The following is a 24,525-nucleotide window of genomic DNA, read 5'->3' as shown; positions in this document are numbered from 1 at the left end:
TGCCATATCTGAAAGCCATTGGCCACAGGTCTTACCCAACTCTTCAGAGTTCTCCTCTGGTGAAACAGACAGGATTATGCGTTAGCATGGCCGCATGTTATTTCATGCTAGGCTTCATGATGAGACCAGAGCTCTAAATTAACTCCAGCCAACCAGCCAAATGCTGCTGGTGAAATTTCTGTTTGGCTCAACTCACTAGCCATTTTCACCCATTAGTGATCTAACATCCATTTTGGCTGGTGCTGACAAAAAAGTTAATGTAGAGCCCTGCATGTGACTGATGCTGGTGGTTCAAAGGAAAGGACTATAGCAAACGGCTCAGTAGTAAAACGTACAATGGCGATGTGTACTTGTCTAGTGTGAGGCACTGAGGAAGTTTAGTTTAGGAAGCTTAATGCTGAGCCTAGACTGGGTACTTGTAGTAAAAAAAAAAAGAAAAATCGAAATGATTTTCAAGCTCTGATTTATTCTAAATCTAAGATGAATCCAACCTGAACTGTTTATTTAATAGCACTGGCACGTCATCTATAAGAAGAGTGCGTACGATGTATCGTATGTGTGTAGCGGTGGGGTGGTTTACCGAAACCCAATCTGACAGACAATGAGAAGACAAAGCAGGTGGAGGGAGGCGGGCAGCACATATTAGTTTGCAGTAAGCTGAGGACAGGGTCCACCAATGAGATTAATGCTATGTCTTCATGTTCGCCTTGGACGGGCCGGCAGTCAGCACCGCTCAGAAAATAGAAACGCAAGATTGACTGACTGAGGATCCCCCAAAGACGTCCGAGGAAAGAGAGAAGGAGAGAGAGAGAGGGGGAGAGAGAGAGGGAGAGAGAGAGAGAGAGAGAGAGAGAGAGAGAGAGAGAGAGAGAGAGAGCACCACACCCAGAGGAGCAGACACTCATCAGTCGTTCTCGATTTTGCCGTGTGAGGACTCGGAGGCGGGCTAGGCCATGGCTACAGCCTGAATGCCCAGGGTCAGTGTGCAGGGCTAGGCTGGGGGAGAAATAGGGCCTGGGCACTTTTGGCTTAAGGGGGCCCCTCATAATTAGTGGCACAGAACTGACTCACCGGTGGGCCACGCACCCTCGTGGGCCCCTATTTTCAGAAATGTAAAAAAATAATATATATATTTTTTAACATTTCTGAAAATAGGGGCCGACCGGGAAATGCCAGCTGCACCAGATGGCCAGTTCAGCCCAGGGTCGGCATGTGAAGGCCACATGCTCCATCTCTCCTCGGGGTCATTAGCGGGGTGGAGGTTTCAGCTTGACGGTTGAAGGAGGCGCCACGGGGAGTCTCAGATCTGGATTTGGGAGTCTGAGGCGTGAACAGGTTGCCAGCTGAGCTAGCTGCGCTGCGCTACGCTCCGCGCGACCTGCCCCGCTCGCTTGCCTTAATCCCACTGCCTCAACTCCTCCTCCTTCCTCCCCTCCCTCTTTTTCCTGTCTTCTCATTCCTCCCTCCACCTCTCCTCTTGCATCTCTCTCTCTCTTCTGTCTCCTTTCACTGCCCTCCTCCCTTGTCCTGTTTTCCTGTCTCTCAAACCTCCTCTACTCCCTCGCATTTCTCTTCCCTCCTCCACCACCTCAGCTATTGCTCCTGCCCTCCTTCACTCTCCTCCCCTACCTCTACTCCCCCTGCCCTGCATTTCTACTGTATCCTCCTTCACTGTCTCCCGTTCTGTATCACTCCTGTCTTCCTACACTGCTCGCCTCGCCTCTCGTCTCCTCTCCTCTCTCCCTTTCCTCCTCCTCCTCCTCCTTCTTCCTCCATCACCCCGTCTATCTCTCCCATCCATCTCCCGCCACTATTCCCCCCTCCCTCCACCAGGAGGTATCAGCCTATCCCCCTACTCTACTGCACAGGGGCTATAAGATTCCAGCCTCGGCCTTGGACTTCAGGTCATGTTGCCAGTCTGACCCTGGGCAGATAAGGGGGTGGAGGTGGAGGTTGGACAGGGGGTGGCGTGGAGGGGGTTCTCTTTGAAAGCGGGTGGTGCATGTGGTGGATTGGATGCATGGGGGGTGGTGTGGTGGTGTGCTCCATCCAGGCTGGCTAGCATACTGTAAGGTCCAACACGTCTATTTTTGATAAGGTTTGTCTTTCAGGCCACACTCTGTTAACGGGGATCTCAACGCCAGCGGGTTTGGACCTGGCACCTCTCAAGGTCCTGGAGGTGGTGAGGCCGCGAGATGCACCAGGTTGTAAATGCCTCGTCTGGCAAGGCCCCTCCCCTGGGTCCCCGTCGCCCGTCGCCCCCATCCCACCCCAACCCCCAGGGATGGACTGGGCATTTGGCATAGCGGGCATTTCCCGGTGGAACATGCACCCTTGTGGGCCCCTATTTTCAGAAATGTAAAAAAGATACATATATTATTTTTTTAAACATTTCTTAAAATAGGGGCCCACAAGGGCGCGGGGCCCACCGGTGAGTCAGTTCTGCACTTCTAATTATGAGGGGGCCCTTTGATTCAGAAGTGCCCGGGTCCTCTTTCTCCCCTAGTTCATCCCTGTCCCCCCCCACCCCATCCCTTGTCCCCAGGCGAGGCAGCCAGGCAGGCAGGCAGGCAGGCAGGCAGTCGCCCCCGCCCTTATAAGGAAGGGCAATAAGGGGTCAGTGGACTACAATATGTCCGGATACTTATAGGGTGTTGACAAACACATTGAACTGCAGTGGGGTGGGGTGTGGTGGAGGCAGTTTCTTGTGATGAGATTGTCAATGCAGCCAGGGGTGAAAGGAGAAAAAACAGCAGCGTTTTGACGAAATAACTTTGTATTTGTGGTGAGCTGACATCAGGCGTCAGACACAGACACACACGCAGACACACACGCAGACACACACACACACACACACACAGAAAGAACCCCTCCCCCCAACCACCCACCCACACACACACACACACACCCACACACACACACACAGCCACATAGACACGTCTGCATCTCTACCTGTCTCCAAATCAGCAATGAAAGGTTACTTTAGAAGTCAGTATGAACACAGCCAAGGACACTTCAACTCAACAGTGTTTTGGTGCTTTCCCACCAATTTTCTACTACTCTGTGTCCTCTCCCACAATTTTCTCCCTTGTGTCCTCATATTATTGTGTGTGTGTGTGTGTGTGTGTGTGTGTGTGTGTGTGTGTGTGTGTGTGTGTGTGTGTGTGTGTGTGTGTGTGTGTGTGTGTGTGTGTATGTGTGTGTGTGTGTGTGTGTGTGTGTGTGTGTGTTTGTGTGTGTGTGTGTATGTGTGTGTGTGTGTGTGTGTGTGTGTGTGTGTGTCTGTGTGTGTGTGTCTGTGCGCGTGCGTGTGCGTGTGACAGTTCCCGGTGATGAAATGTAGCAGAAAAAGCCCCCACGCAGGCCTTGCTCACTCCATCTCAAGTAGCCACTCAAATACTGATCTGAGATCTGATCTGTCCAACTGAAAACACATCTTCCATGTGACCACATGACGCGCTGACTCAGCATTAGTATTGAAAAGGGAGTAAATCCCAAGGGGATAAGACTCTCTAAATTAAAACCAAGCCATTTCAAAAATGGGTGGAAGAGGGAGCAGGGCCGCGGCTGACAGCTTTTGGCCGGGCCCAGGACAAAAAGTCATCTGGAAGCCCTCAACCAGAGGCAATTCTAGGGTCAGGTGGGGCCCCAAGCCAAAATGCAAAACAATGAACATTTGAACCAAAATCACCACTAATGTAGTACAGTATGGGCTGTTACTCACTATTTAGGGGTTTGGGGGCCCCAAGCGGCTGCCTGCCTTGCCTGGTGGCAAGACGCACCTCTGCCCTCAACCACCCCCCCATCCCCCACTACACACTCTCAGAAATAAACGTACAGAACTCGTCGCTGTGGCAGTATCTTCAAGGGGAGTACCATTGTCTCGCTTGATTGGTACCCCCCCAAAAAAAGGTGGGTTCAGTTTCTTCCAATGTCGACCAATGTGCATCGGTCACCTCTTTTTTGAGATATGACTCAAGCGACGCGATGGTACTCCCCTTGAGGGTACTGCCACAGCGACGAGTTCTGTACCTTTATTTCTGAGTGTGTAATACATACAATGGGGAGCAGGGCCATTCGATCAAATGAGTGTTTCGTTAGCAGGCCGTGTTTCGTTCACCATGCACCGACGTTTTGTTCAGCAGGGAGGGAGCTGTCGTTGTGTTCAGGCTACCTATTCTCCTGAACATTTATTTCATTATTCATCATCATACAATGCAATAACTACACAATTCTGACAAGCCCTGCATCAACCCTCTTCCCCTCCCACTCCCCTAGGCCCCTGGGCCGGGAAGAACTGACCCCTTTGTCTGTCTGTCTCCCCCTGTCGGCTTCCCTCGAGTTACGGATGGATCCGGGACAGTAGTCTGCAATATAATAAGCAGGCCAGGAAGGGGAAAGGGGAGTAAAATGTGTGGGTGCCACCCCACACTAACCCCTAGCCCACGGACTTCATACTCCTGATCCCAGCCGGCCCAACAGCCACTCTGGTTACAGCCTGTCAGCACTCCCTCCGTCATCCGGCCCGGTGACTCTGCCAGACAAATATCACATGCGGACCGTAGCCTATACACACACACACACACACACACACACACACACACACACACACACACACACACACACACACACACACACACACACACACACACACACACACACACACACACACACACACACACACACACACGCACACACACAGAAGACGTGCAAACCACACACACACGTGTGCACCACACACACAATAGTCACGCACACACACGCATGCAATCTCTCTCTCTTTCTCTCTCAAACACACCCACCCACACACACACACACACACACATTTACATTTACTTTATATACCTACTGTACATATATACACACAAACACATGCTTGTTTGCTGTAAGTTTGGCGTTAAGTCAATGCGAAAGCGCCACAGACCCTGAAGCTGCCCTCGCTAATGCTATGGGCTAATGGAGAGTCCTCCACAGTCATACTGTGTATCTAACCCTGGCCCCCCGGGGACCAACAAGCCCCACTCAGACTTTTCCTTTAATCTGCTCCCGCTCCTGACTCTCGCGCTGCGCTCCCGTATTCGTACATCCTGAGCTCAGTGCTTGAAGTGGAAAAAAAGAAGTGCAGGAACCCTAACTGTCTGATTATATCATCCAAAAAGAAGTGCAGGAACCCTAACTGTCTGATTATATCATCCAAAAAGAAGTGCAGGAACCCTAACTGTCTGATTATATCATCCAAAAATAAGTGCAGGAACCCTAACTGTCTGATTATATCATCCAAAAAGAAGTGAAGGAACCCTCGCCACTTATAAAATGTGGCGCACAAGACTACTTCCTGCGCAAACTAAAGAAGGCAAGTGCTACACCCTCCATCATGACAACATTCTACAGAGGAACCATAGAGAGCGTCGTGTCCAACTGCATCACAGTGTGGGGAGGAAGCTGCACGGAGAAAAACAGGAAGACACTCCAGCGTGTTGTGAACACAGCGAAGAAGATCATTGGAGTACCACTCCCCTCCCTGCAGGACATTTACACCACACGCCTCACCCGGAAAGCACTGATGATCATCAAAGACACAAGCCACCCTGCACACAAACTGTTCAGCCTCCTGCCCTCTGGAAAGAGGTACAGGCGCCTCCGTTCCCGCACCACCCGGCTGGCGAGCAGCACAATGCACCAAGCGATCAAGATGCTGAACACTCAACCCACTCTCCCTCCACTGTCAGCCTCTAGCCAGCAAGGCCACTGACAACCCCCCCCCCCACTGTCAGCCTCTAGCCAGCAAGGCCACTGACAACCCCCCCCCATCCCCCACCACCATATCTGCGACTGAACATTCCACCTGCACTACTATACTTGTGACTGAACTTTCAACCTGCACTAACTCAAAACATGCACTCACACACACACACACACACACACACACACACACACACACACACACACACACACACACACACACACACACACACACACACAAGCACACTGCACTTTCTGCACTAAACCCAACATACACACACTGACACACACACACACACACACACACACACACACACACACACACACACACACACACACACACACAGACACACGAACACACACACAAGACGCACACCGCACCTTCTACCTGCACTAAACACATACACACACACACACACACACACACACACACACACACACACACACACACACACACACACACACACACACACACACACTGCTGCTGGTGTACTTGACAGACCTTTTTATATTTATTTTCTTCAAAATGCTACTATTACCATATCAGAACGCTATAAAGGACTTTTTTTAGGAAAAGCACAAAAACACAACAAATACCTCTTAATGTATGTCCTCTACAAGTCTTCTGTTGTCCAGTCTTGCACTTTAAATGTCTGTATGAGCACTGTCTATGTCCATACTGTCTTAAGTCCATGTATAAGTACTGTCTATGTCTATACTGTCTATGTCCTTACCTTAATTAGTCTATGTCTGTATGGGAAAGCAAGAAATGTAATTTCAAATTCTTTGTATGACCAGTGCATGTAAAGAAATTGACAATAAAACCTACTTGACTTGACTTGACTAGTGCAGGAACTCTGATGATAAAAATTAAGAGGTGGGGGAACTGAGTTCCCCACTTCAAACACTGCCTGTTCTCAATAATTGCCTCCTTCTCGCCTAAAAACTATCGTGGACACGCCACGGAGGAGGCTGTTGGATTATAACTGTCGACTCTGCGCGCGCGTGTGTGTAGTTAGTAGCAAGCTCCTCTTTGCTCGAGCGCACTGTAGATTCTCTAGTCTAGGGAGTAGATCAGGAGGTTGTTAGCTAAGGCATTCGTAAAGAACACGGAGGAGGTGAAGTCAAGGAAGAAACAGTGATTAAAAATTAGCCAGTGAAGTGGAGTCAAATATCAAACCTTTGGTCAAACGTGGTACAGTATGAGTTGGGGCAGGGGGGTGGGATCTTTTCTGTGAAAATCGGAACCTGAGTTTGAATGATTCATGCTAGCAGTCGTATTATTAATCTGGAGATGGTTAATAATGCAACTCCCACTTCCCAAGTACACCTCATTTCACAGACAGACAGACAGACAGACAGACGCACACACACACACACCAAGTCCAAATACCCCAGAGATGAAATAAACACACGCACGCGCAACGCACGCGCAACGCACGCGCAACGCACGCGCACACGCACGCGGACCAATGTTCAAATACCCCAGAGGCAAAATGTGCAGTACCACAAGCCAACTTGAAAAAGAATGGTCGTCGCACACTCAGAACTTCATGCAGTTACAGTACATTTAATAAGACCAACGTTTCGGCTTACGCCTTCATCAGGGTCATCTCAGTGTGCGTTTACTGAAACCCGAAGAAAGACAGTACCACAAGCCAACCAAAACATAAGACTGAAATAAACTTCATCAGATTACATTTTTCTGCCTGTATCGTCATATAAGTTTCATGCTTTTCTTGGGCTTTCCTTGGGACTCCTTAGGGAGGCCAGATGAGTAAACCCGTGACCTAAATGAGGTATGGAAATGAGACATTTGACAGACACTCAATCCTTCATCTATGTATGTTTAGAAACAGGTGAGATCATAATCAAAGTAACGTAATGACTTCTTAGTGACCTTGAGTCTCTTAGTACAAGTGGCCAGACGTGGCTTTTTTCCCAGGTGCACAGGAGGGTGAGGGGGCGGGGTGGGTGGTGGTTGGGGGACTCCTCCACTATGACGAAATCTAGCCGCCCGGCACTCGTTATCAGGGCTGGCATGGGGGAGAAATAGGGCCCGGGCACTTTTGGCTTAAAGGGGCCTCTCATAATTAGCGGCGCAGGACTGACTCAACGATGGGCCCCGCACCCTCGTGGACCCCTATTTTCATAAATGTAAAAACAAATATATATATATATATATATATATTTTACATTTCTGAAAATAGGGGTCCTAAAGGGAAATGCCCGCTATGCCAGATGGCTAGCCCTGCTCCTGCTCGTCATCGTTACAGTTCACGTGAGCACAGATCTGACTAAAAATACAGCATATAGGCTAGCTGAAGCTGGGCAGGACACGGCCGGCTGCAATAGCTCCCTTCCACGTACGTCAATTCAAACACGCAAAGGACACTAGAAATAAAATTGACTTCGTGGGTTGATGATATTACAGGAACTAATCTAAGATCATTAAAAAAAAACGATTTAACAGTGCTTAATCACAACAATAACAACAACAAAACGAAATGTTAAGCCAGACTAAACGCTCTGCTAACTTGAACTTTGATCATCCAGTCAACCTTTACAGCTCCCTTCCACTTAGGTCAATTCAAACACCCTAAGGACACTAGAAAAAGGACTTTGTGAGCTGATGATATTACAGGAACTAATCTAAGATTGTAAAAAAAACAATTTAATCACAATGAGAGAAAAAAAACAAAGCAAAATGTAAAGCCAGACTTAATGCTCTGCTAACTTGAACTATGACCATCCAGTCGACCCTTACAGCTCCTCATTAGTGGCCCGACTTTGCAAAAAAGGAATCACAGCACAAACGGAAATGGAAATAGAGACAATGGGGCATGAGGAGTGTTAAGAGGGATCGTGAGGGTGTTTAAACAAACAAGCCATTAGCCCTGAGCTCTCTCTCGTGCTTCCAGACCATTAACTGCCTATTCCTTTCTCCCCTAAATACACCCCTCATATGAGTCACTTCACCCCCATTCTCGATGTCTCTGCTATCTTTAGGCTAAGGATGTGTTTCCTCCTCCTTGTCCCACACCCCTCGCTCACCACATCCACCGCCCGCACCCCCATCCTTCCAAGGCTCCACACAGACACACACACACATGAACACACAAGCTCACCCACACATGCACTCACGCACGCACGCACACACACACACACACACACACAAACACACACACACACACACACTTCCAGCTCTGTCCAAACAGAGGGCCGAACAGCAGGCCTCAGGCATAATAGCCGCAGGCATAGCACAAATGTCACTGCCCAAAAGAGACCATCGCCCGGCGTGGCTATTTCAGGATCCACAAATGCATTCGAAACATGGAAGAGCAATTAAAGATGCACAATGCAAAGTATCGGACGAGTAATTATCGCTGTATGTCTGTAAAAGCCCCCTGGTTCAGTAGGTCGCACACTGGGGATCGCTTCTAAAGGCACAGCCACACTCTAATGTCAGCGTTGCCAGATGAGGCTGATGATTTCCAGCCCAAAAAATGCTCAAACCCTGCCCAGAAGCACAAAATCCCGCCCAATTCTATGGATTTCTATGGCAAAAATTGGGCGTTTTTTTTGCTAAAATGCCATTTTTACCCGCAAAGGGAGGATATCCTAAGCAGCCCAATTGGGCGGGAAACAGCCCAATCTGGCAACACTGTCTAATGTAGGGCCTTAGTTTAATCGCCTCTACTTTTATTTCTCATGCCCTTTATCTCATATAATGCTGATGAGACTAAACAAGCGCTGATCTCCCAACACAGACATTTCCCACACAGACACACTGACACTGCACACACACCAGCCTCCCTTGGCTTGGCTTTCTCTCCTTTCCTGTCTTTCTTCAAGTCTTCCGTCTCTTTCTCACTCACTCACTCTCTCTCCTTCTCCTTCTTGCTGCCTGGCTGTCCGTGTGTCTCTCTCGTATTCGCTGGACAACCTCTTTGGAATGTTGAGGAATGTTCACTTAAGTAATCCCCCGTGACATTTATCCACCCCCCACCCTCCCACTATCCCATACACACACACACAGGCGCGCACACACCCAAACACACACACTCAGACACACATGGACATTCATATCACACACACACACACACACACACACTCTCTCTCTCTCTCTCTCTCTCTCTCTCTCTCTCTCTCTCTCTCTCTCTCACACACACACACATCCCAAATCAGCATGGCATACTGCTGTTTCATTGAGCTAATCATCTCAGCATGTGCAGCTCTCAGCTGACGGAGCGACACATCAAAGAGAGCAGCAGCAGCAGCAAGTGACAGCCAGAGCACCCCCACCCAACCATGCCACACACACCACACACACACACACACACAGTCTCGTCCCATCCAGTTCCTCGACCCCCTCACTGCCTCAGATCTGACAGAATACGATTATTTTAGTCAGAACATTCTGAAATTATGACAATTGGACAAAAGTGACTATTTGACGAAATTATAATTGACCGTTGATCAACTTCATGGAACGCCCACACCCCACCCCCCCCCCCCACCCCCACCCCACCCCAGCCTCCCCCATCCCTTGTCCCCCCCTGCTGAGATCTGACAGAATACGAAAAGTCAGAGCAACACTAATGATGGATTTCACGACATTTCAAATTATTACAAGTTGGACAAAACTTTGATTAAATCGACCCTTGCTCAACTCCATGTGTCTCGCATCGCATCTCAACTTAACCCTCACAATCTGTCCAACTATCTAGCACAACTTTCCTTTTGCACTACTTTTCAAATCATCATTGTGATTTTTCACACTTTATGAGCTGAGACCGAAAATAAATACCAAGTATATACCGGTACGTACTTGGCCAATGAAGCTGATTCTGATTCTGCTGTAGTGTGTAGCCTCTTACTGCAGATGGGGTCGCCGGTGGGTCTATTCACTATTCGCTGAAAATGCTCAACTACATCATAACAACATTGCTATAACAGTGCCGAGAGCCTTAAGGAACAGATTAAGACATAGACATTACAATTTTGGTGACAGTAAGGTTATAACATAGGTGCTGCGCTAAGGGGTTAAAAAAATAAATAAAATGTTGTCCTATGTCCTTCAGGAGTTCACATGTCAGAGCACTGTGGACATACACATCTATTCTTATTGCCATTAGTCAAGAAAACTGATTGCAGTCTGTGAACATTGATTCTCATTTATCAAGGTCACGACTTTTCAGTGAGCTACAGGTAGGTAGGCCTACACTCCTTTTTTAGAACTTGAAGATGTTTCAGTTTTCATTCTAAGAAATGTCTTCATTTCTGTCACTTTTTTCATCAATAAAGAAAGGTAAAATGTCTTCAAGTTCCAAACAAGTCCAGTTGTTTACAACTTAGCTCATTGACAAGTGTTGGAGCGCACAACTTCACTCAGTACAGCAATTCATCATTTAATCACAGACCACTGAGAAATTGATACACACTGTTGCCTGAGAGATTTATTGAACAGCTCTGTATGCTGATACATTCTCTTTGAATGTTTATAGGTTCCATATGTTTTATACAGACAATTATTACAAAAGCATAATGCTGAAGAGAGCTCATATGGCTTTTCATGTACATATTGACAGATTTCTACAATGAGTGAGCTAAGACAACAGGTTGCAGTGGAGGCCATGAAGTGACAATAAAGTCAAGTCAAGAGATGTTTGTCATTTTTGGCAAAAAAAAAGCCTTATACAAACGAAAGATTCCTTTGAAAGTTAATTACTTTGCTGTGACTTATGTATGATGTCTGCCTTCTTGAGGAGTACTCCTTACCACATGCTGATTGCAGTGAAACAGGTGAAATACTATATTAACTGTCATTTTTTTGTTGCCTGTGAGTCTTTCAAGTATACATTTAAATGCAAGGCTGATGTCTTGTTTTCATTAGATTGCATCATGTCAAGGCCAGTGTTGCCAGATTGGGCAGTTTCCCGCCCAATTGGGCTGCTTAGGATGGCCGTGTGCGGGAAAAAATGGATTTTGGAGGAAAAACCACCCAATTTTTGGCCATAGAAATCAATAAAATTGGGCAGGATTTAGTGCTTCCAGGCGGGTTTTGAGATTTTTTTGTTCTGGAAATCATCAGCCTCATCTGGCAACCCTGGTGAAGGCCACTGCTGTGTGTCTGCCTGGTTACCCTGCTCAGTGTGCAGCTGATCTGATGTTCTGTACAGCGTGTGAGATTGCCGGACCGACATCAGAAACCTAAACTTGTTATTGCACCAGTAACAGCTGAAATGTCTTGATATGACTTACTGACAGATAGATAGGCACATAAAAACACACACACACACACACACACACTTAGACACAAGTGCTGCCGTCTGACCTCTCAGACATCTAACCTAAAGGAAGAACGTGAAATTAATAATGGTGAAATTAATATTGACGTTAGCTTGCACGGACGCCCATGGCTACGACTATATTTAATGTGGGACGTGTGGGTGAGGATGGCTGGCATGGCTGGCATTTGGCTGCGCGCCATATTCCCCCTGGCCACCAGGGGCCTGCCCCATGGGGTTTCAGAGTTTTTATAGGGCTGTGAGGCGGTGTGAAGGTACACTTAAGCTGTCTCTCACCCCTGTCACAATACCCCATCAGTCAGCCGTCAGTGACAACATGATCGGTGACTCAACACCATGTCCGGTGCGGTGCCGAGTGTTGTGTTGTGTTTGTGTTTTGTTTGTGTTTGTTTGTTGTTGGTGTCGTTTGGTTGCATTTGTTGATATCATTATGTTATGTGAAATTATGGGAAAATAAAAATCATTGTTAATACAAAGAGCTATCCTTGTATTAACAAATATACATGTATATAGGGTATAATTCTAGGGTATAATTAGGGGGGCTTGTCTATTATAATTGCTTTTGTTTTATGTATTTGTTTTGTCTTGTTGTATTACAAGACAAGGGGCGCGGCTCTGCTGCTGACCCTCTGGCTCACCTTTTCTATTGCATACAACTTTTTTGTTCACTTCCTTTCTTCTGTCTAATGTCTACTCTGGATATTCTCCAATCTCACATGCTTTCACAAACAGAGTCTATTATTAAGAGGCCTATCATTTAAGATTATGTGAACAAAAGCTTATTCTTATTATTTTTACTGATAAAGGTCACTTTCTAAAGAAATATGCCACTGTAGACAGTTACAAATGAGGGTGGATGAATGCCACTCAACGCCCAAGATGTCACTCTCTCTCTCTCTCTCTCTCTCTCTTGGTTGGTGCTGACCTCATGCTCCAAGTTAGCTCTTGGGAGTATCCTATTTTTAGCGCTGCTGTAGGTACAGCTGCTGTTGTTCCGTTTCATGGTTTCATTTCAGATCCCTCTGCCGTTGAGATGTTTACCGTTACTCTGAAGATCTGACTTTCATGTTGCTACCGCTTGCTTCCACTCCAGTTTCAGTCCAATTTGGTGCATGCAGCAGGTGCTGTAGATTAGGATCACGCTAGTCGCTAGATGTGCAAGTGCTAAAGTAGAGTGAATTACATCTGGCAAAATAAGGTTTGTTTAACCTATGTAATCTAATAACCTGCTTATAGCCACGCTGACCTTTTAGCATTAGAGGATGAACAGGGTGCTGAATTTATGGAGAGATAAATGCAGGAGGCATCGCATGGCGTAGGCATAGCATGGTTTTGAACGGAGAGGAGACTGTCTAATTTATTTGCACTCTAGACATTGAATATCTCTGCGGCTCTTCACTTGAACCCAAACACCCACCACCCCAACCCCACCCCCCCCCCCCCCCCCCCGACAGACACCCCCCCCCCCGCCCCCGCGCGCCACACACACACACACACACACACACACACACACACACACACACACACACACACACACACACACACACACACACACACACACACATCCCTAAATCATATACAGTATACAGCATGTAGTAAAAAAACTATAACAAAATACTATGTGATATGCAAATTGGCAAACAAAAAACAATAAAACAAATAATACAATCATGAAAATTCCACTTTCGACATCAAGAAAAACTTATTGAGATGCATTGCAGTGTGTTTCTCACTGGCTTTGTTCATTTGTATGCTGCCATATGCTGTGTTGTTAATGTCTCGTGTTCATGAGGCACTTCAGTTCTTTAATATGCACGTTAGTTACAATGGCAGCCGATAGGGCTCGGATACATCATTTGTAATGCATATTGTTTTGGAATTCCAAAGCGCTGTTTCAACAGGTGACCAGGGACAAGGAAGACATGAAAATTATTCCATTCAGGTTGAAAACATATTTGTGGCTCACAAACAGATGTGTGTGAGTTGATCAGTGATGTCTCCATAAATCTAATAAGACAAAAAAGGGAACGAAGGAAGATAAAAAAAGCGAACAAAACAAAAGGAGAGGCAATTATTCACAAGGCTTAGTTTGAGTTTAAGCCTCTCTCGTCTGTTTCTGTTCTCTAAATAACAAGTAGGTCTGACGGCACTCCTCCTCATTAGCAGAAAGTCTCTGCAAGCTGCAAGGCTCCGAGTCGACCGTGACACAATGAATCTTCATGCCTTCGTGCCGTTATGCCTTTTAAAATGCTAGCAAATAATCTCCGCCGCTGAATAGGGTGGGGGGATGAGGTGGGGATCGGAGGGTTAGGGGGTGGACTGTGTTGCACAACGCTCGCATCGTAACGTGTGTATTATAGAAGCGTAATTAAATTCAATTAGCTGGCAGGTCCATGGCTGGGCGGGAGGTTCAGCGATGGAATTTCTCAGGCCGGCGGACGGACCAGTGTTGCCAGATTGGGCAGGTTCCCAGCACCCAATATTTGGTCATAGAAATCAATACAATTGGGCGGGATTTAGTGCTTCCAGGCGGGTTTTGAGCATTGTTTTGGGCTGTAAATCATCAGCCTCATCTGGCAACCCTGAGACAGACAGACAGACAGACAGACAGACAGAGGGATGGAGATGCATGGGGAGGACCCTCCTTCTCCCATCTGTCTGCCATTCATCAGCTAACAATGACGCATGCCGAAGGAGGGGGCATGATAAAGGAGTTATAGTTAAGCTAATGTTACCCTCCACACTAAAACACATCACACACATAGACACACACACATAGACACACACACGCACGCACGCACGCACACACACACACACACACAGCATTACCCCAACCGTCCTGTGCCTCCTCAATGGTCATGAGGCTTTGTCACTCTTCGTCTTGTACAAAGCCTGTACTGGTGGCTTTGGAGTATACTGTTGACGAGAGCAGCGATAGTCTAGACTATAGAGACAGAGCTGACTAGAGTTTACAATGGGAAAAATATGAATATGTGTTTTATTGTAAATCAAATGTTAGCCCCCCTCCACACACACACACACACCAATACCCCACCCAACTCCTGTACTGTACACAGGGGGTGGGGGCAAAGGGGTCAGTCGTGCTGGGCCCAGGGAGAGGAAGGTCCCAAAACTGGGAAAAAAAAGCTGTCAGCGGCCACGAACTACTGCACTGTTGTGGAATATGAATGTTTCTGTGTTTGTGTTGTTACATGGTAAGGTATATGTAACTGTCCCTTCACCAACCCACCTCAGCACACACGCGAGCACACACACACACACACACACACACACCATCACCCCTCCACAAGGGTCATGGAGAGTGTCCTCTTCATTTCTCACAAGGTCCGACAGCTTTGGAGCACACTGGACTAGATGGGTTTGTGTTGTTACTGTATACCCACTACAACACACACACACACACACACACACACACACACACACACACACACACACACACACACACACACACACACACACACACACACACACACACACACACACACACACACACACACACACACACACACCTCCACAAGGGACCATCATGGAGAGTGTCCTCTTCGTTACCCACAAGGTACGGCAGCTAGCTTTAGATGTGTTTGTGTTTGTGTTGTTATCCTGTCCTGGGATACAGTATACTGTAGCTGGGCTTCAATTCAGCTCTGAAGATATGATATGTATGTACACTACACAAGGTCAGAGAGAGCGAGGAGGAGAAACAAGAAATTGTGTTGATAAGGAGAGACCATGAGGCAAGGCAAGGGAAAGGCTTCAGATTTGGCAAATGCTATCTATGATCTGTTAAGCCCTGTTTTCACTGGTGGCAAAATGTGTGTGCGTGTGTGTGTATGTGTGAGAGAGTGTGTGCGTGTGTATACATGCATGTGTGTGCCCAAAAATATGAATGATTTCAACACCCATCAGCTGTGCGGTTTGCCGCAGGGCAATGAAACTGTGATCACAGTATTGCGCTCATCTAACCTGACTCACTGCTGTGCTGACCCACTAAACTTCAAGGAGAAAATTACACATACACACACACACGTCTCCAACAACAGTCATCAAGAACTTTCGTGAGACGCATCATCCCTGTTCTCAGTTTGTGCTGAAGTGCCAATCATGTCCTTGAAAGATGGCCAGAAATGTGTGTAACTCCTTTGTGTGTGTGTGTGTGTACATGTGTGTGCGTGTGGGTGTGTGTGTGTGTGTGTGTGTGTGTGTGTGTGTGTGTATGTGTGTTCTCGGTCGCTCTGGAAGTTGACTTGTCATCATCGTCTCATCTCATCACAGTTGACTGCTAGCCAAGCTCTATGAATCTGTAGCTACTTTATCGCTAATGGCACTGGTGACGGACTCCCATCGGGGATCCTGGTTCACCAGGTGTGGAGCTATACAAGCGGCAAGCAGGGCATGTGCACCTGGGCACGGGGCCCTCTAGTAGGATACTGGTGGCCGGGTGCTTATTTTTGACTTTGGCAGTCTATATGGGGACCCTCCCTCCCCCCCCCCCCTGTATCTTTGCCTTAGGGCCCTCCGTGAAATTGTTTCGCCACGCACTTTGCTCCACCACTGAGTCACAAAATCGCCACCTCGTAAATACAATCGATGTGTTTACTCATTGCATTAATACGACCAAATTATTAACTGACTGAAAAATGAATAAAATCCTTGGAAAAGCATTTCTAACGTCCTTGCACAAAACTAAGAGACAAGAACCACGATCAACGACGTCTTTCTGGGCAATCACAGTTATGTGATGTAAGGAAAACAAAAAAAGGTACTGGAGACATTGATAATGGACTAGGTCCGAAACGTCTGTAGCTCCAGTTATTTTCCGATGACTTCTTCTGTAATTTGTCGGCCACAATACACATTTTGAACTTGCAAGCCTTGTGTGCACTTCATCTTTTCTGACCGTCTCAGTTATCCAGTGGTGTAGTCTACGTAGAACGCGGGTATACGGAGTATAACCACTTCTAAATTTCAGGGATTTCAGTATACCCACTTAAAATTGATTGCTCCATTATTTTGAATAGCACAAATATACACAGTATACCCACTTCAAAAAATGCTCAAAGTTACAGTATACACACTTTAAAAAAAAAGTAGACTACACCACTGCAGTTATCTAAGGTGAAATTTTCGGGTGATATGGCTTCCTTGAATAAACGGCGGGCCGGGCGGCTAAGAGATGGAAAGTTGGAATAAGACCCAGAGAGCTTTTCACTACTGTAATTACATCTGATCTTTTAATCAGAGCGCCCCCCCACCACAACCCCCCCGCTCCCTAAACACCCCCCCCCCTCCAGATTCTGGCAGCGCTGGTGGCTATTTAAATGCCACCCCCACGGCTAGACGTGCCCAAGTCACACAAAACAACGCTGTTGTTCAGTGGCGCTTGACTTCGAGACTCCGGGACTTGTTTACCGTCAGTAAATAGTGGCCTGAGCAGTGAAACAACAAGGCCACTAGAGAGTGCACGATGACAGTACCAGAGTGTAAGATCAAGTATAAAATGTGTTCGGTACAAAAACAGAACAATCAGAACAAGGAGGAAGTATATAGTAGGCCCACAGCGGCATAATAGATGTGTCTAAATAGAGCTCAGTAGTGTCGTAAAATAGCAGTTAAATATATGCTTTGCATAAGTACAGTGTGACAGGCTCAAACAAAGGCTACAACAGCTGGGCACTGAACTGCTACACGGGCGACCTGGGTTCGATTCCCAGCCCAGCCCAGGTCATTTCCCAATCCTTCCCTGTCTCTCTCTCTCCCATCTCGCTTCCTGTCTCTCCTCCATTGCCCTATCTGAAAATAATAAAATCCAATATATATATATATCTTGATCTGTGCTGGTGGAGGGAGGCGAGGGAGGCACGCTCCACTCCAGCCACCTTGTTGGGCTGCGACGCCGACGTGGGTGCTATTCTGGAGGCTGTTTATTAAGGAGCCGTGCTTTCACAGAGACACAGCTCACTCGCCTCCAGACGGGGGAGGGGGGGGGCAGACACTCTTAATCAGGGGGGGGGGGGGGGGGGGGGGTCCAAGCATGACGAGGGGTGGGGGTGGGTGGGGGGAGAAGGGGGGTGGTTGTTATATGAGATGGGGTCAGTGGAGGGATGTGGCATTACACTGAGGCACTGAAGTAGCGGGATGGATGGATGGATGGATGGTGAGAGAGAAAGTGTGTGTGTGTATGTGTGTTTTGGGGGGTGGGGGTGGCAAGGATGTTGCGTGAGTGAAAGGGAGAAGTAAAAAGAGTTTGCTGTGTGTGTGTGTGACAGAGAGAGAGAGAGAGAGAGAAAGAGAGAAAGGCGAGAGAGCTTGGTGGTTGTTTTGTATGTGAGAGTGATCTGATATAGGCTATGTCATGTGATGTCATACACTCAATGGGACTCTCCCTGTGATGTGACGTGAGATACATTCACATGAACTCAAAAGAACCAAAGATAACAAGGCTACGTCTGAGAAAAGGAGAGAAACAGAAAAAATAAAATAAAAACTTGAATGACGTCGCAAAGGTGGGTCAAAGACGTCCAACATGGAATTGTCCTTCAGTGTAACGGATACTTTTGCTTACTGTAAATGCAAAAATATATATATTTTGTAATTATTTTTTTGGCTTGGCTTTCATGCATTCACTTTTCAAAAAATTGAAAATCATGTTAGTAAAAGTATCCGTTAGCACTGAAGGACAATTTCATGTTGGACGTCTGACCCAGGTGACTGTCTCATCGCAACCAGCACGAAAGGGAAACAGGGGGCCGCAATACCATGCAATTCCTCCCAATATCACCAAAGCTGTTGTGTGAGATGGGGTATGGCTAACATCGGCAGAGAAATGATATTCTGTCTGAAAAAATACAGACTCATAAACACCTCTTCCATTAACCTTCATGGTAGGAGAACCACTGGTAAGGTTTGATGAAAATAGCAGCGTGGTGACTAAAGGAATTCCTAATAGAATACATTATGCACAGTATACTCAACCCAATAAAGATAACACAAGACATACAGTTCTGGCAGACATTTTTTTACGAAACACCTAGTGACCAAATAATGTGCCTCTTAAATTAATTTAATCCATCACACTTTGTGGGGAAAAAACACATAAATGCATCCAGCCAAACACTAATATTGTTTTTTTTATTATTATTTTTTAAAAATGAAGGACTACCAAGAGCAAGTCTTTGGCTAAACCCTATTATGATGTTGCCATAATGGCACAGGATATTCTGGGTTGAATCACTCAATTGAAGCGTAATGTCTTTACTTTCCATCAGAGAACTGCAGTTCAGCATAACGGGTTGGCAGAAGAGCAGCAGTAGAGCTATATGAAGTGTGTACAGGGCTGAAAGGTCTGGGAGGCCAGAACCAGCGCAGACAGGGAGGAGAGAATGGGTCAGAGAGAGAGAGAGAGGGAGAGAAATCGATAGAGAGAGAGAGAGAGAGAGAGAGGGAGAGAAAGCGATAGAGAGAGAGAGAGAGAGAGAGAGAGAAAGGGAGAGAGAGCGAGCGAAAGAGAAGGGTCATAAGCAGCAGATTAAGACAAAATGACAGAAGAATAGACGAGGCAAACAAAAGAGGAAGAGAAGAGCCAGTGAGAGAGAGAGAGAGAGAAAGAGAGAGAGAATGAAAGAGAGAGCGAGCTGAAGAGTCGTGTGAATGAAAGAGAAAAGTACCAGATTCTCACTGTCCAACTGGCAAAGCCTCCCCTTTGGCAGTGCTGGCTCTCAGCATCTCAGCCTAAAAGCCTCATCTCTACTCTATCCGCTCATCTCATCTCCACCTCTGCCCTTCCCTACTCCCCAGTGTTGCCAGGTGTACGATAATTATCGTATTTGTACCATAATTTTGTCCATTTTGAGCAACATGATCAATATGAAAAGTTCATAAACACCGCGAAGAGCGAACCTGAAGACGCACTAGGCGAAACGCGTTGTTCGCTACAAAAAAACAAAGAGAAGAAAAGACCAGTATCCAGTGTGCGGAGTTTATTAACTTTTCATATTGATCACCTTTTCCTGCCTTACACCTGCACCTGGACAGCTGAAGGGTTGTGAACAAAGACTTTCTTGCACTTTGATAAAAAAAACAGGATGCACGATAATTTCAGAGTTGTCATTCGATTCATTTAGATGCCTTGAAACAACAATTTGGGTCTTGTGCGATAATTTCCTCCCACAAAGCCCCCCGAAATGATAATTTTGAGGTTGTGGTACAATAATTCAGCATTTTCCATCTGGCAACACGGCTACAAGTACTCCCCTTGCCTTCTTCCCTCCAGTGCCCTCTTCCCTCGCTCGCCCTCTCTTCCAGTCAGTCAATCTCTTCTCTCCGATTTCACACTGGATGCAGATTTATAGTGGCAGAGGGGAAGCTGCTGTAAAGAAGATGGCTTTATTTTATAACCCTGTGTCAGAGCACACAAACAAACACGATGCCCCAAGCTGCTAAGCCTCTCTGACTCTATCTGTATTATTATGACAACCGTACATAAACATTTGCCAAAAGTCTCAGCATCGTACTACTAAATAAACGAGACATGCTGCCCCTGACATTAGCCACTGACTGCAGTATCATCGTACTCTCACTGTGTAGTGTAGTGTAGTGTAGTGGTGTATGTGTGTGTGTGTGTGTGTGTGTGTGTGTGTGTGTGTGTGTGTGCTTGTGTGCACGCATGCTTGCACATGTGCTTGTGTGTGTACAGTATCTAAATACTGTCCATGCATATAGTATAGAGTATCATAGTACGGTAGTTATATTTGTCTGGGTCAGTGTCATTATAACATTGTCAGGAGACTTTTCCCTCATCTACAGTATACATTTCCCTCCGCTGTCGATGACTGGCAGGTGTCAAAAGAGCTGACAAACTGTCAGAGACAGATGCTCTTCCATCTCCACCTTCCACCACAGAACCCACAACCAACTCACACAGTAGAAAAACCCCCTGCTGACCTGTAGGTCAATCACACACAAAAGTAACCCTCGATCAGTGTTGCCAGATGTGTCTGATCAAATCCCGCCCAAAAGGTTGTCAAAAAACGCCAAAATGCGCTGAATTCCGCTCAATTTCAACAAATTGCATTGATTTCTGTGGGCACAAAACTGCAGAAAAAAAACGTCCAAATGGCCAATTTTTCATCCCAAGTAGCCCAATTGGGCGCGTAACCGCCCAGTCTGGCAACACTGCCCTGGATGGGTCACTCAACTCCAAATGACAGCCAGCTGACTAATAATATGCATGACATCAACTCCTCCAGTCCAGTGTGAGACAACTCGGGGTAGAGCACCCACAACATTCAGGAAGGACGAAAGCTTTTACCTTACCCCACTGGCAGTGATTAATTTCCCTACTGAATATGAATACATTACAACAGTCAATAAAACAGTTTAGGTAAGCTTCTGGCGTCTTTCCTTGAGTTTTATATTTGGCCAAACAACACTTTATAAACCCTGAGTGAGTGAAGCATGCTCCTAGCCATACTCCTAATGTGAATCAATCAGAGCTTTGCCAGAAGTATCACCATTCAAATTTTGTCCAGGTAAAGTCTGTTGCACATCGAGGTGGTGAGGTCACATCCTTCATCTCCACCCTCTCTTTGAAACCCACGTTAGACAAGTCTCATCACCATTGTGATGTGTGTATGTATACAATACATGTAAACTGTAGCATGTGTCTACAAACGTACTGTACGTATTGTAGTTTACAAGTAAGCCCAGATATTGGTAAGCACATAAAATGCATGCATGCATTGACTAGAGAAGTTGCGCAGGTTACATAGAGTGAAACTGAAGCTCGTGATTGCCTGAATGGGAGAGAGCGAGGTGAGAGATGCCTGTGATGCTTACCTGGCTTCTTCTCAGGCATGGTTGCACTCACTCCGCGTTTGTCCGGCACGTCCTAGATGGCTCTCACTATCTCTCACTCTCTCTGTCCGCCCAGCTCTCGACCGACAACTTTCTTTGTCTGTCAGTCTGTCCGCTCTCCCTCCTTTATGCCTTTTTTTACTGCCACCCCCCATCCCATCCCATCCCCAACCCCAACCCCAACCCCACTCACAGTCAGTCTCCCCCTCAACCCCCTCTACCCCTTCCTCAGCCTTGATACTTAAGTCTCCATACCCACCCTTCTCAGAGAGTTGGGCAGGGTGGAGGTGGAGAATGGGCAGGAGGCCGGGAGGGAGGGAGGGAGGGAGAGAGAGACAGAGGAAGGGTGACAAAAACCTGTCATTTGAGACCTTGAGGGAATCCAAGTTCTGAAAGGAGTGTCCGGACACTCGCTGAAGAGCAAAGAAGAGAGAGAGAGGGAGGGAGGGAGGGAGGTAGAGTTGGGGGTGTGGGTGTGGGTGATGGATACTTATAGGAGGGGAAGACAAGAGGAGGAGAGAGAGAGGAGAGGAGAGAGGCGAAAGTGCCATAATACCATAACGAAGAGAGTGACCTGCAGACAAACCTGATAATAGGGCCGCTCGTTAGGCCGACACCTTGGACATTAGCTAATTGGCCGACATGCCAACTGACGTGTTGATTGACAGCTGTTGGAAGACAGTGCCACGAGCGTGCCCTGAGTGCTGTCGCTCCTTTAAGACGCACTGTATGTGGCTGAAGACAGAATGGCTGACAGTCCTGTAAGACCTTGCCGAATGTACTGCAGTCCAAGACTTCGCCCTTGACTTTAGTTTATCTGGAACGGGACAGCTTTTGATCCTTTTTCCTACCACATAATTAAGTTATACAGTGGAGGAGTCTTATAGATTAGATTATTACGAATCTTTTTTCCCCTTCCCACAAGTTGTTAGGCCTGATTTCCTTCAGTAAATATTTGTTTTGTTCTGACCATATTCTGGTCACACAAAATGTGGATAAGTAGAAGTTTTTAGTTTAAAAGAGAACTCAGACACTGCTACCCACGCTGTGAATGCAACAGTGGATCATTGCCACCATAGAAGACAGAAAATGTACCCAGTGAAATACAAAAAATCACAGTCAGTGCAACCATCAAAAATGAAGACAAAGTACGGGTAATCAACTTAGCTTTCCAAGGGTGTATACAACAAGCAGTCTAAACACCACTGCTCCTGGTGAGGAATGAAGGCTTAGGGCCAATTCAAACAGATATATTGAGGATAAAGCACAATGTAAATCATATAGATGCATAAAAGTCAAAACAGAAGCTTGCTAATTAAGTCGTAAGTAAGGTATACATCGCTCCAGAGTAATAATAACTGTACAGCAGGAGATCCTGAGGTCGCCAGGGGTCAAAGCTCTTTCACTTGCCTGATATTTGATCTGTGACCCCTCGTTTCTTAAGACATCATTGGAGCTTTCGCATCTGTTCCCTGGAAATACCTCCTCCAGACATGCTGCCATAACCACCTTTCGCCCCTCGCCAGGGCTGGACTGGCCATCTGACATAGCGGGCATTTCCCGGTGGGCCGTACACCCTCGTAGGGGTTGAAAGCTACACTGCCTTTTAAGCCAAAAGTGCCCGGACCCTATTTCTCCCCGAGTCCAGCCCTGCCCCTCGCCCTGCGATGACAGATCAGTGTATTTAAGCCTGGGCGCCGTGAAAGCTCTAGTTCAATCAAAGGACAATGCTGCTTGACTTGCTACTGAAATAACCCTTTAGTGTAGTGCTTGGCTTGTAAAGGCAGCAGTTGCTGTGTCTCGGCATCACGGCACAAGTGTGATCCGTGGTGGGGGGTTAGGAGGACACCGAAGTGTATTTTATTTTGATGCATGTCCTATATACCCAGATGTGCCCTTGACTGAGTATCAGTTGAAAGCTGCACTATGTGATCCATGCCACTGTCACTGTTCCCCCTTCCCCAGCCCGAGCACTCCCGGCTGGCCACTATGCCTGGCAATGCCCCCCCTCAACCTTGCCATGCCAATAAACGCTCTTTTGAACTTTAATTTGGCCAAGAGAACTTAAGACAGAGAGACGACAGAGGTTGAGAACCGCACTATTTATAGCACATGCAACTTGAGATTCAGATGGCAAGGAAGGACCTGTGTCTGTGGGCACGCTTGTGTGTGTGTGTGTTTGATGTCTTCTGGCACCGTCTGAGGCAAATCCCCTTTGTGTGTGTGTGTATGTGTGTTTGCACATACATGTGTTTATGTTCCCACGCAGCGCCGCTGACAGCTTTGGCTGGGTCCGGGACAAAGACATCTGAAAGGGCCCTAAACCCAATCAATACAATGTAATGAGGATCCAATTCTGGGCCCCCTCTGTCCCTGGGCCCGGGACAAGTGACCCCTTTGCTCCCCCGTCAGCCTCCCTGCCCACGTACACTACGGTACATGTGTGTGAATGTGTTGTAGAATGGCAACAGGCTGCCTACAGTACAGATAAGGATCTAACAATGGGTTAAGAGGACAGCACAGTACAGTACAGTACAGTACAGTACATGTGCATTAGAGGAGCTTTGCCAGAAGAAGGAGAATAGAGCGCCAGGACTAA

The 24,525-nt window shown here is 46.9% G+C and overlaps 1 protein-coding gene across 5 annotated transcripts in view; it reads right to left on the bottom strand.

Moving 5' to 3' along the window:
- Positions 1-22,044, bottom strand: part of mybpc2a (myosin binding protein Ca) — a 116,236-nt gene extending 94,192 nt beyond the window's left edge. For all 5 annotated transcript variants that reach the window (XM_063189369.1, XM_063189377.1, XM_063189398.1 and 2 more), the window contains exon 1: positions 21,909-22,044. In XM_063189369.1, the coding sequence (XP_063045439.1) occupies positions 21,909-21,927 (19 nt within the window). In that variant the 5' untranslated portion in view covers positions 21,928-22,044. The remainder of the gene's footprint in view (positions 1-21,908) is intronic.
- Positions 22,045-24,525: the final 2,481 nt, after the last annotated feature.

This window comes from Engraulis encrasicolus, chromosome 2 (assembly GCF_034702125.1).
Source record: "Engraulis encrasicolus isolate BLACKSEA-1 chromosome 2, IST_EnEncr_1.0, whole genome shotgun sequence".
Lineage (NCBI taxonomy): Eukaryota > Metazoa > Chordata > Actinopteri > Clupeiformes > Engraulidae > Engraulis > Engraulis encrasicolus.
This window is presented reverse-complemented; position numbering and strand designations above follow the sequence as displayed.